Source organism: Sorex araneus, chromosome 5 (assembly GCF_027595985.1).
Source record: "Sorex araneus isolate mSorAra2 chromosome 5, mSorAra2.pri, whole genome shotgun sequence".
NCBI lineage: Eukaryota > Metazoa > Chordata > Mammalia > Eulipotyphla > Soricidae > Sorex > Sorex araneus.
This window is the reverse complement of record NC_073306.1, coordinates 181,122,158-181,135,890: the sequence shown is the minus strand read 5'-3', so window position 1 is coordinate 181,135,890 and position 13,733 is coordinate 181,122,158. Positions and strand designations below refer to the sequence as shown.

Here is a 13,733-nt window from a genome sequence, read left to right as displayed (position 1 = left end):
TGCAGAGTCAGGAGTAACCCCTGAGTATCACTGGGTGTGGACCCAAAATAAAAATAAAAGCAAACATTTTTCAGGGTGCTCATGCCCACTGCTGTAGTCCATCATCACTTCACAGACAGGAAGAAACATTTTCCAGAAAACTATAGATTGGTCTGTGTTCATTAAATAGTGCCATGGAGCTTACTATAGTTGCTTCAGGGTAATAGTGCATATGACTTTGGACATTTTCAATCGTATGTTGTTGAATCACATCTTGATATTTTTTTGTTTGATTTTCAAAAATTTGTCCACAGCATATACTACACAGTACACTATATTTTCACATAATAAAACTAAAGGCTACAACTGCAGTTTATTTGGAAATCCAATATGCTATCCATTGCACAACAGAGTTACCTTAACTGTAGATTACTTAGAGCTATTAAATTAGCTTAATATTAATAATTAAGCTAATTTAATAGCTCTGAGGCAGTGGTGAATTTTGAGAGTATTTGAAGTTCATTAATTTTCTCTGGGGATTTCCAGAGTTACTTGCACAAATTAAACTGGGGTAATTGGATTGGAAAGATAGTAGGGCACTGACCTTGCATGCTGTTGACCCATGTTCAATCCCTGGCAATAAATACGGTCTCCTGAGCCCTGCCAGAAGTAATTCCTGAATGCAGAACAAAGAGTAAGTCATAAGCACTGCCAAGTGTGGTTCCAAAACCAAAATAATAATAATAATAATAATAACAATTATTGAAACTGGAATAAGATAATTTTTCAACCATATTTGAATATTATTTTTTTCATAACTTGTAAGACATTCCTAATGGTCCAGAACATTAGCAGGAGTTTTATGAAATGCTGACTCACCACTCTCAGGAATAAAGATGTTGCTAGAATTTGGGGATGTAGTTCCCTTTGCAGAATGCTTCTCCCACCATCTCTAACCTGTTCCTTCTGTTATTTCTATGGGTCCCATTTGAAAAGCAAACTGTGTTTGAGTCCATCTCCAGAATTTTGAGAATGGATCTCGGGAGCAATATACATTCTGTCTATCCCCCAGGACTGGTTCTGGTGTGTGTGTGTGTGTGTGTGTGTGTGTGTGTGTGTGTGTGTGTTTCATGATTCCTGGGCCAGGGACCAAGTCCAGGGCCTCATGTAGGTATGACACACACCATCACTGGCCCCCACAAGCTCAGATGAATTCGGCAGGAGTGGGTGGTGTTGTCTGTCGCCAACGCAAAGCCTCTGTGAACTTGAACCATGCTGTTTCTCTGCCTGCACGTCCAGCTCCTCCGGCCCACAGTCACTTGTGTGGAGAAGATGGTGAGCGTCCGCAAAGAACCCAGCGACTCTCTCGGCATGACAGTGGCAGGAGGAGCGTCCCATCGGGAGTGGGACTTGCCTATTTACGTCATCAGTGTTGAGCCTGGAGGAGTCATCAGCAGAGATGGAAGAATAAAAACAGGTAAAAAGTACAGACATAAGGAGCTGGGGTGGCACATCATTCAAGGAACCCGCTGCCCACGGGCATAGGCCCCTTTCCAGAGCTAGTGAGTGTGCCCATGAGGTGATCTGGCAGGGATATTTGTTCCTCAGGGCCATGATTGGTCCGAGTCTAGTTATGATTGTGGGATTTGCCCCCTCTTAGTCCCTGACGGCTCCTGTGAGTCATCTTGCAGTGAAGCTGGAAGTTACACAAGCTCCTTGGAATGAATAGAAAATGGCTCCATTGAGGAGTAGGTTTGCTTAGATTAAAAAGCTTAATTTGGGGGCTGGTGCAATAGCACAGCAGGTAGGGCGTTTGCCTTGCACGTGGCCGACCCGGGTTCAATTCCCAGCATCCCATATGGTGCCCCGAGCACCCCCAGGAGTGATTCCTGAGTGCAGAACCAGGAGTCAGCCCTGAGCATCACCAGGTGTGACCCAAAAAGCAAAAAAAAAAAAAAAAAGAAAGAAAGAAAGAAAGAAAGAAAGAAAGAAAAAAAGAAAGAAAGAAAGAAAGAAAGAAAGAAAGAAAGAAAGAAAGAAAGAAAGAAAGAAAGAAAGAAAGAAAGAAAGAAAGAAAGAAAGAAAGAAAGAAAGAAAGAAAGAAAAAACCAAAACGCTTAATTTGGCTTTCTTTATTCTCACTGATTCTTTGCTGACCCAGGGATGAAATTGATTCGAGTTGTTCTGATATGGGGCTGCAGAGAAAAATTATTTGATTGACTTGAAGTCAGAAGTCGGTGACTATTGATAAGATATAAATATAGACGGAGTACACTGCCTGTGAAAAGTATTTGACTACTTTCATCCGTGTGTTTGACTATACACTTACTTTTTACCTGGCTCCTTGGAATGAAGGCAGATGGTGCCAAATTTGTATTCTTAGCAATATTGTCATCTCATGCTCCCCAGGCATTGCTCAGATGGATGGTCAATGTTCAACCTTATTAACATTGAAGAGGGGGGAATGGGAAGTGCTACCAGACTCATTAATGATTTTCCAAGTAGCACACAGGAGGAGGGGCCAGAGAGATAGTACAGTGAGGACAGCGCTTGCTTCACACACAGCTGATCCAGGTTCATCCCCAGCCAGCCCACACGGTCCAGAGTGAAGAACCAGGACTAACCCCTGAGCATTGTCAGCTATGGCTCCAAAACACAAACAAGCAAACAAAAAGAAATAAAGAAAACAAGGAGATAGAAGAATAGAAAATGATGTTGAGGGATGTTTTTGTTTCATTTTGACCCGTTCATTTGTGTGAAGAATGATGAGGTCAACCAAGAAGAGCTCTGTTAGGGTCGGTGACATGATGTGTGGGATGGGTGGACACAGCAGGTGCCTGACCAATGACCTTGGCACTGAAGAGAAATATTGGCCCTTGATTCCACCTTCTTAAGTGCATAGTTCCCGGGGCTGCAGAGATAGATTTAAGGCACTTGACTTGCAAGCAGCATACCTGGGCTCAATCTCTGGTGCTGCATATGGTACCTCAAGCCCCACCCTGAGTCAGCCCTGAGCACAGAGCCCGGAGTAAGTCCTGAGCACCACCAGGTGTGGTTAATCAGCAAAGAGCTACAGATCCAGGCCCACTCTTCTTAACTGCTGGACTCCTCTGCTGTCTATACTCCTGGGGTTTCCCGTATGAATCCCCTAGATGCTAAACTCCGTGTGGTGTGGTAACTGGCAGCTTTTGCCAAGTGCTCTTTGTGTTAAAAGCAGGACACAAACAGTGAGAAGATTTTCCTTCCCGTCTCCCTCCGAACACCTAGAGTGATGCTTTAGAAGCCCGAAGCCAACCTGCTGGGTGCTACTTTAGTCCATGCACGCTGCTCACCGTCACGTGTGACTGCCCAAAGACAAGGATGGGAGCCTCCCCCGCTGCTTTGGGGCATCCCAGTCCCTCACTGCCCCTTGCTCGCCGTGGAAAGTTCTGTTTGTGCTCTTACGATGGCTGCTTCTTCTCCGCCACCAGGGGATATTCTGTTGAATGTGAATGGAATCGAGCTAAACGAGGTCAACCGGAGTGAGGCTGTTGCCTTATTGAAAAGCACGTGTTCCTCAGTGGTGCTTAAAGCGCTGGAAGTCCGAGACTGTGAGCCCCAGGAAGACAGCAGCTACCCCGAGGCCTTGGACTCCAACCACAACATGGCCCCGCCCGCTGACTGGTCCCCGTCCTGGGTCATGTGGCTGGAGTTACCACGGTGAGTCTCAGAGTGATGTCCCCTGGGGAGGGTAGAGAGGGGGCAGTTACAGCCCCCAGACCACTCTTTCACTCCCTCAGGCTGACTCACACCCCTAGCATGTTAATGAGACCCAGGCTGGTTTGTGGAACTATTGGAAGTAATTCTGTCTTCTCTTTTAGAAGTGAAAATACATGCATGAGTGCTAAGGTGGGGGAGGGGTTGGGTATCCACGTAGAAGCCCTGTTAGGATTCAAGCTTCTCCGAAGCTTCCCAGAACTGCCCTGAACGGTTGTGCCTGTTGTTCATGCAGCAAGGAATTCAGCTGATGTGCTGGGCGAAAGGGGCTGGAGTGTGCACGGCCTGTGTTGGCATCCCTTGCCCGGTGGCACGGGAGGGTTGCCTTTTCCCTCGGTGGCTGTGGCAGCTGTCGGGTGGCCCTGGGGAAGCACCGCCAGTGGTGTCTCCCTCTGGGGGTTTACCTCTTTGTTCATAAAGCAAGGAGACAGAGCGTTTCACCTTCTCCTGGATGTTCAAGCACAGACGGCAGAGACATTTCTCAGGTTCTCTACCCCGGGCGTATTGACGTTCCTGTGGACAATGTCAGGAGCAGGCAGCCGAGTGCCATTCCCATTCCACAAGTAGCATCTCGTCTCATCAGGAAACCCACCAGTTATTCACAGAGACACTTGAGGAAAGGGTATGGTGGGAGGCTAAGGGGAGCCTTAGCAAACGGCCTTCTACAGACACGAAATACCAGGAGGACACATCTACTGGGGGCTGATGGCCTGCACAGGAGCAGACACTTGGGTGTGCACAGGATCGTCTTGCTGTGATTAGTGGTTATGCAGAGGATGACAGGCTGACACAGGATTAAGTGAAGGAAGCAGGATGTGTGGTTTTTGTGCATTTTTCTGGAGGGTGGAGATGAGTCCGTTTTTCCCTTTTCTCTTAAATTTTAAATGAGGTCTAAAATAATCCCTGACTCAAATACAGAATGACCTAGATTCCTTGGCTAAGCCTTCGATGACTTGAGTCGTTTCTTCAAATCAGTGCACTTAAAAAAAAAAAAAAAACCAAATAGCTGCAAACTGAGGATCAAAGCAGCCTGGGTAGGGGAGGGAGCACTTTTAGCTAAAATTTTATTAAAAGAAACTTTTTGAAGCGAAAATAGAATACAATGGATCCCTCTCCCTCTTTCGTCTCCCTCTCCCTCTCTTTCTCTCTCTCACAATTTCTTGGTGCTTGAAAGTGTTTCCGTGCTATGATCCAGTTACGGACTGCTCATTCCTGGAGGACAGGACCTGTGGGAGACGCTTCTCCCTCCAACACAGCTGGGAAGATGGCTTTCTCCACTTCTTTCCTTTGTCACTTGCCCTTGGATGCAGCCCGCCCTTGTCTGCTCTTGGCAGAGTCTAGATTTCACTATTTAAAAGAAGAGGGGAGGCGAAGTGATAGAATAGTGGATAGGGCACTTGCCTTGTGCATCGAGGACCAGGGTTCAATTCCTGGCACCACATAGTGGTGCCAAGCCTGCCAGGAGCGACCCTTGAACTCACAGAGCCAGGAGTAAACCCTGAGCACGGTGAGTGTGGCCCCCAAACAATAGTAAAAATAAAAACAAAAGGAGAGACTGGAGATGAAGCTTGGGTAGACCTTCACATGTGTGAAGCTTGGGGTTCAATCTGGCACTGCTCACCTAAAACAAAAGTGGAAAGAAAGCAAAGTGATGGCTGCACAGAGGACACATTTTCTGGTCACTGGCAACTCTTACTTGCCAAATCAAGTGCTCATCATTGCAGTGTTGCAACCAAGAGGAATTGGTTCCACAAATTCAGGTCGTCCACCCCTCCAAGACAGGCTGTCCAAAGAGAAATGATCAGATTGTAATTCGCACCGGACTGACGACTTGCTTGGCATGAGGGAGGCCCAGGTTCCCCCGCTTGGTACCACCTGGTCTGCCACGCACTACATAGCATGTGACAAAGGAAAACTAAAAGGAGAAGTCAAAAGGAGACTTCTTTCCTTTAAGATTTTTTAAAGCATCATAATCCATTAACTTGCACTGAATAGTGGAATGGAGATCAGGCACATCACATTTCTTGCCTCTGTGTATTTGGCCTTTTCACCTAGTATTAGCGGTGGCTGTTACCGCAGCATTACTGACTCTAGCTTTGCATTGGATACCACTGAGCTTTCATTTTCTTTTCCATCTTTTCACCTTTATTTCCATCCTATTTTCTTTGCTGATTTTAATCATCTTTCATACCCTTGCTTTCTTTTTTGGTCTTTTCCTTTGAAAACTTTTTGTTCTCTTCCTACTTCCTGTCAACTTGTTTTCCAGTTTTATCAACTGTCCTTGAAATTTTCTACTTCTGCTCAGTCCCCTTGGTTATCTGTCACTGTCACTCTGTTGCTCATCGATTTGCTTGAGCAGGCACCAGTAACGTCTGATTGTGAGACTTGTTGTTACTGTTTTTGGCATATCGTATACACCACGGGTAGCTTGCCAGGCGCTGCCGTGCGGGCACAATACTCTCGGTAGCTTGCCGGGCTCTCCGAGAGGGATGGAGGAATCGAACCTGGATTGGCCATGTGCAAGGTGAATGCCCTACCACTGTGCTATAGCTCCAGCCCTCCCCTTGGTTAAACAGCAGATTTTTCATTAAGTACATGGTGGTGCAACTGTTTGTAAATTTCATTTCTAGTAGCAGTTCATTTCCATGGTGACATTTCTCTTGCCAGTCGGTTCCTTTCCCTCTTCTTTGAAGTGTGTCCCTGATTGCTTGTTAGTCTTTCTTGCTAGTTCAGCATTTCAGGAAGTGGTTCTCTCCTGTGGAGAAGGAAACAGGGCCATACACCATCATGAGTGCATGTGTGTATGCACACACACACACACACACACACACACACACACAGAGGCACACAGGACATGTTTTACCCCTCCCAGATGGGGACTGGTCTTTGGCAGTCTCTTTCCACCTAAACCCAGGAGATTCTACCTGTACATGTGAGTTATCTGTGTGGGATCTCACTGCCTCACATGCTTTCACTGCTTTGCTCACTGCGGTCACCTCTTCCGGGTGCTCCCCTGTGGAGTGTGGGTATTTTTTGTCTCGGGGTGCTGGCCAATGCTGGGAGCTGAGGGCTTTGTTCGCTCCTTTCACCCTCCGGCTGGGGCACCCTCTGCTATCTCCCCTTTATTTCCACAGTCACTGGCAACTTGCCCTCTGAGAGAATTGTTACGTTGAAGATGGAGTGTGTGGTTTTATTATTATTTTTTGCTCCCAAGTTTCCCAGTTGTTTTTCCAGTCACTTGTATTCAGTTTTGGGGTCACAGCCACTGGTGTCTTGGAGCCAGTCCCAGTTCTGTGCTCAGGGACCACTCCCGACATCTATTTGCTCGAGGGATCTATTTGGAGTGCTGGGGATTGAACCAGGGATGGAAGGACACAAGGCAATGAAGTGCTTTACCCCCGTGCCTCTGGCCGCTCTTGTCATTCTTAAAACCAAGGGAGACACGTGTTTGCACGCTGCTATTTGAAAGAAGTAGGTTCACCTGACATTTTTTCAAAGGTCCTTTATCCTCACTCAGTGTCCTCCTATCTGGGGCCTACAGGTGTCTGGGGATGTGTGCTCCAGTGCTAACACTCTCCCACCTTCCTGGGGGAACGCAGGGGCCTGTCCCCCATCTCTGAAGACCTGCTGCTTTGTTCTGCAATCAGGGCCATACTCCACATCCTACTTTCAAAACACGCCGAACCACTGTAGCAGTGAACATGAATACATTTCTCCTCCCAATAATTGAAACTTCCACTCTCCCCAAACTCTTCAAAATTATCTGGATGAAGACTGTCCATGTTGGAGAGCACGTGTCGGATTTTTTTTTTTAAGTCAGAAATGTCTAGGTCTAGCAGGGAACACTATTAGGTCCATTGCTGCCTGTGGTAATAACAATCTCATCAGTGGCTGATACTTTACAACCTTTCCATATGGCAGACCGACTTTTTGTTTTCAAATGATGGGTATTTATTCAGGTTTCACATGTTGTTTGTACTTCCCACTCATTTAAAACTACCATAGGGGCTGGAGCAATAGCACAGCGGGTAGGGCATTTGCCTTGAACGCAGCCAACCCAGGTTCAATTCCCAGCATCCCATATGGTCCCCCAAGCACCGCCAGGAGAAACCCCTGTGCATCGTCGGGTTTGACCCAAAAAGCAAAAATAAAATAATAAAAAATACCATAAACTATGATAGAGATCAGAATTATCTGGCATATCACCAGAGAAAAGCAAACAAAAAAACCCCAAACACACACCCACTTCCCCACCCCACCCACCCCAGGAAATCTACCTTCTTAAGCAGAATGCACCCTCAGTCACCCTAGGGACCTCTACTGTGCCCTAGAAATGTCCTAGTTCCCCTCAAGGGGTGGTAATGCCCATTTTGGGAACACTGATCGGATACTAATCTCTCTCCCACTTTGGGGAGACAGAAAATTTAAGGGATCTTAGAAAGCAAGTATGAGGGTTAAGTACAGGGGTTAAGGTGCTTGCCTTACATGTACCTGAAACAGGCTTGAATTCCATATGGTCTGATAGCCCCTAGGAGTGATCCCTGAGCAGAGCCAGGAGCTGTGCCCCCAAACAAAACCTGCCTAAAAGTGGCTCTTGTCCAAGGCCACAAGGTATGTGAACAGGTGGAACTGAAATGCCAACCAGGCTGCCTCATTTTAGACATGGGCTACGTTTGGTCTGGGCTGGCCACTGGGCACTCGCACTTCACTCTTGATGGGCTGGCTGCACTGCACCGGCCAGCCTTGCTGACAGAGCTTGGAAAAGGGAGCCCTCAAAAGAGCCTGAGAAGGAACACTGAAGCTGAAAAAGAAGTCCCTTCATAAGTCACGCCCTGATCCAGAGTGACTACATCGACAAAGGCTTTCAAAATGGAGTTTAGACAGAAGTTTCTCCTTGGGAAAAACCACCCCCTTGCTCCTCTTTGTTCTCATTTTCTTCCCTTAGGCTTGAATCGATAGAGAATGCATTCAGAAGAGAAATCCCATTTAGAGTTGAGTAGCTCAAAGGACAGCCCTCCATGTTTTTAAGTCATCCCCTAGCAGGGAATGAAGGACTTGAGGAGGAAATGTCCCTCAATAGCCTCTCCTCTGATGCTCAGCAGTCCCAACTAACCCAGGTGTGACATTTTCTGACTTTTGAAAGTCTAACACTGGTCTCACCACCACAGGGCAGCAGAGAAGGCTCATGACAGAGAAGTGCTCTTACTCTACACTGAGTGCCTCTGCTTAAAGGTGATCGAGCAGGTTCTCTCCAGGACCAACCCTTGTGACTTCATGTTGCAAGTTTTACTTTGAAACACAGACTATTTTAGAGGATCCTATTATAGCTTATTCATGTAGAATAATCCAGTAGAATTCAACATTAGATCCAAGGTAATACTTAATGGGAAAAAAATACTCTTTCAAGTCAAATACTCTTTCAAGCATTATTCTGAGCTCATTTGTCATTTTTGGTGGGGCTCTGGGAGTGGTGAGTAGGGAAAGGCACACACCTGGCTGTGCTCAGGGATCACTCCTTGCAGGGATCAGAGGACCACATGTAGTGGTGGGACCACAATGGGCTTGGACACACGCAAGCAAGTGCTTTAACTCCTGTATTATATCTCTAATCTAACTGAATCTTAAGGAATCACAACTGGGACTATGTCACAACTAGAGAGATATGCTTGATCATGACTTATATACAGAATCTAGTCACTGGGAAACAATGAACTATCTCCTTTCTACATAAGCAGCCAGTGAACTGGCACCCCAGGCCTCTTACAGGATGAACTTACTATTGAAAAGACAGCAAATGGATATTTTACAAGTAAAATGTGGTTATGTTTCATTTAATAAATTTTACAACTACCACTTTAATGTAAGAAATTGATCTCTGTATTATATATATGGCATTGGCTACAAAACAAAATTGAGTTCAGTTTACATTTTTAAACTTACTTGCCAAACATATCCAAGGCTTGTTTCATTTCAAGCAGGGGTCAGCAACATAGTAAGTCATGTTACACTGATTAGCAAGGTTGTTGTCAAATGTGACCAACAATCACATAACAAACCATTTCACAAAGCATTATTGGTATTCTTTTTAAAGGCAATTATTTTAAGGTACAGTGAGTAAAGCAGCCTTATGTTGGTCCCACCAACACAAAAAACCCACCATTTTTCAAACCCCCCTTTCTGACTAGGGGATTTAAGTGAAATCCAGCTTCCCACAAACAGCCTCTTGTTATTTTAACACCATTTGCACTTAAATCTATACCTGTGTGACAATGATCCAACTGATACAGAACAGTATATATTTACTTTTGTTAGCTTGAAGGAATCCTCATTTACAGATGATGTACCCTTTTTCCCATCTGTTTATAAACTATTATTTCATTATCTGAGTGTTTCTTTCTTCAAATGAAATCATTATTATACTCTTTAAATTAAAGAGTTTCAATTTCCATTTACTTTATGTGCTAAATACTTCTGTTATCACCTACTAAAAGGAACTGCATATTATAAACGGCTATTTCTCAAAAGTGAAAATATAATAGATTGTAGGAAATCCATTCATAGGGTTAGATTTAGAAGCCTGTTAAAAAGATTAACTTACTTTTAAAAAGTTTATATCCACAAACTAAAAAATGACATACCTAAGTACATTTAGATTTGGTTCAGCCTTAAGAACTTAGGCATATGCAACTTTTGGACATAAACTGAGATTAATATTTAATATCTTTAGGGCCCAAAGTTTTGGGATTTCCCCTCCCCCCACTTGGGGGGAGGGTCACACTCGGCAGTGCTCAGGGATCACTCATGATGGGCTTGGGGGACCATATGGGATGCCCGGGATTGAATTTGGGTAGGCTGTGTGCAAGAAAAATACCCTACCTACTGTACTATCGTTCCAGCCCTTGACCCAAAATATTCTTTCTCAGTTATTTTAGTCTAAGCTATGACACACCTGAGTTAAATTAGAAAAAGCCAACTCACAAAACAAAGGCCCCTGGGAAGGGCACAATTTTGAGACCCATCTAGTGTTATTTATTTAGCATTTAGAAATAAAGCTAATAGAGGGGATGGGAGATAAATCACAAATTATTCACTAAGTCAAACTTAAATGTGCATACTATTTCAGATACTTATTTAACTGTAAAGATGTTATATTACGAAGAAATACGGCTGGAAGTCTGGGCTTCTGCATTGTAGGAGGTTATGAAGAATACAATGGGAACCAACCATTTTTTATCAAATCCATTGTTGAAGGAACACCAGCATACAACGATGGAAGAATTAGGTAATAACAACTACTTGAGTAATATAATCAAGTATTATTTTATGTTTGGCCCTATTTGGAATAAGCTATGTATTACTTATTAGGTCTGTTTCATTGCTAAGAAATTAAAAATATTTATGCAGCATTCAATTTTTAAGAAATCCACAGTGATTACTCTTGGTCTCAAAGAGCAAGCAACTTCTTAAACCTTTAGCATCCCTTCTAAAAGGAGAAGCAAGGATACAGAATTTGCAGTTAAATTGGTGAGAGGAATAGAAAACGCTTAGTTAGAAGGAATGAAATTAAATTTGTAAGTGTAGTGAGAACTAAGAAAATCATATAAACCTGCACTAACTTCACTGGTAAACTTGCACTAACTTCAACTATGAATTAAAATGTTAATCATGTATTTTGTGGTTTTTATTTTGCTTTTAGATGTGGTGATATCCTTCTTGCTGTCAATGGAAGAAGTACATCAGGAATGGTACATGCTTGCTTAGCAAGGATGCTGAAAGAACTTAGAGGAAAAATTACCCTCACTATTGTTTCTTGGCCCGGCACTCTTTTATAAAAAGACTCAAGGATGGGTCAGAGGGAAAAAAGAAAATCTCAAACAGACTTTGAAAAGCTGAATCCTGTCAATTTCTGTATTTAAAGAATACATTGTAAAAATGTAAACTTTAATGTCAGGAACACTATGGTCTAATGAGAGCCAATTACACCTCACAGAATCAAGTTCTTAAAACATAAACATTATTAATAGTTTTTATTCAATGTGGAGAATTTCTTATTACTCTACAACTTTATGTTTATATTTTTCTATCCAATAAAAAAGTTCTTAAACAGCTAAAATGGTTTTTATGCCCCCAACGAATTCAACTCATACAATAAAAAATTTGCCGAGGTCTGTATTTAAACATTTCAAAATTAATTTAAAGCCAGAAGATTTTAAAAATGCATTGCTAAAATGTTCATTTCATCAAATGAGAAATAAATATTTTTCAAAAACTAGTTGTCTTTTAGCATGTGATACTAATTTCTTTTCTACTATCACTACTTGACAGCACCTCATCACTCATTCAGGTTATCAGTCACTGAAAAATATCTAAGGGTTAGCCCTCAATGAATTACAAACATATCTTATCAATACAAATTGTCTAAAATTATCATTAAGTTCTGCTCACTTTTGGACCAATGAGCCTTGGAAACCCTGCATCAAGGCCAAACTAGCTAACTTGATCCTGGCTCACTGACAGTCAGAAAGCAACTCAACTTTGTTACTATGATGAGTATTCTTGTGCCTGCTAGAAATGACAGTAGGGGCAAGCTGACGCGCAGATGTCACCTGAGCATACGTCTATTAAGTTTCATACGAAAGCTTCCCCATTTTGTTTTACCACGAACCCAGATTTATATCACTGAAGGCCTACCAAAAAGCTGTGTTATCAAAACTGTGTATAAGTAACAGTCCAAAGCAGGAAGTAGAAAAGACCACCTTGAATCAAGAATAAAAGGTCCCTTTGACAGTACAACCTCCTTAAGAGAGCAGAATTTGATTAGCTCACGGAAACACTAATTAGCCCAGCTAGAACCCTGGCCTAAAGCTGCTTTAGACCCTGTGTGTGTGTTTACAGAGCTCTATCACGGAGACTCCCTGCCAAGGGACTCATTCACATCACTATTGAGTATAAAGTCATTGCTAGCTTTATTTTTTAAATATTACAAGACAAAATTTTTTAACTTAACATGAAAAATTCACTCTTTTATTTTTTGGGGGGGTGGGGTGGGGAGGCTAACTTTGCATACTAACAGAAAAAGATTAAAGGTCAATTTCTTAAACATTATCCAGAAAAAATAACAAGATCGATAGCATCCATTTCTGGCACTGATATACACAAAAAGGCCACCCATGCCCAGGCTACTCGGCCGGCGCAGCTTCGGTGCTCTCCTGCTCGGGGGCAGGCTCACTGCCAGCTTCTTTTCCTTCTTTGCTTCTTTTCGATTTTTTGTGCTTGTGTCTCCTGTGACTGTCTCCTTCTTCACTTTCATGACGCCGTCGACTATTACTGAGGGAGAGGGAAACGTGAGCATCTCAAGAAATGGTTAAGGCTACAAATTTAACAAAGCAACTCGTTCTGTACATTCTCACGTAACACTGCATTTTAAATCATTCCTTTGTTTTCTTGAACATAGTCTGTGGAGCAATCCACTTACCTAACTTTTATGCAGACATTATATTAACATTTCAGGTTCAGTTCACCTTCATTGATCCTGTTCTAGATTCACAAGTCCCATATACTTTATTCTGAAAGACTATTACCAATTAAAAATTGAAACACTGAATGAAAATGGAAAATACTTTCTAGGCTGATTTTAGGAAAACAAGAGGCATTAAAATTTAATACTGATTTTTTGAGACTACTGAATTTTCTCCAACTAATTTTTCTGATCCAGTAATTTTCTCTAACCAAACTGAACATTGCTTTTCTTCCCATTAGATACTGACATTCCCTTCCCCATAACAAGATGTCAAATAATTTTGCATCCCATGCTACTTATAGGTATTGAATGTAGTCTTGTTAGACTGAAGATTTCCTGTTGAAGCCTATAAGGAATCAAATATTTCAACAGGTAATTCTGAATTTTCCAAATAGGAAAGCATATGTTGTACTGATCACTGCAGAGTGTTTGCTTTTATTTCCTGTAGCCAAATTATTTCTCCTTGCCTCAAGGTGAT

At 43.0% G+C, this 13,733-nt stretch overlaps 2 protein-coding genes across 42 annotated transcripts in view; one reads left to right on the top strand and one right to left on the bottom strand.

Annotated features, from left to right (window-relative positions):
* Positions 1-12,007, top strand: part of LNX1 (ligand of numb-protein X 1) — a 107,285-nt gene extending 95,278 nt beyond the window's left edge. Inside the window, exons 7-10 of the mRNA XM_055138055.1 lie at positions 1,279-1,456; positions 3,450-3,678; positions 10,859-11,017; positions 11,432-12,007. Coding sequence (XP_054994030.1) covers positions 1,279-1,456; positions 3,450-3,678; positions 10,859-11,017; positions 11,432-11,567 — 702 coding nt within the window. The 3' untranslated portion in view covers positions 11,568-12,007. The remainder of the gene's footprint in view (positions 1-1,278; positions 1,457-3,449; positions 3,679-10,858; positions 11,018-11,431) is intronic.
* A 672-nt stretch (positions 12,008-12,679) lies between these two features.
* Positions 12,680-13,733, bottom strand: part of FIP1L1 (factor interacting with PAPOLA and CPSF1) — a 71,750-nt gene continuing 70,696 nt past the window's right edge. For all 41 annotated transcript variants that reach the window (XM_055138022.1, XM_055138030.1, XM_055138010.1 and 38 more), the window contains one exon: positions 12,680-13,062. In XM_055138022.1, coding sequence (XP_054993997.1) covers positions 12,752-13,062 — 311 coding nt within the window. In that variant the 3' untranslated portion in view covers positions 12,680-12,751. The remainder of the gene's footprint in view (positions 13,063-13,733) is intronic.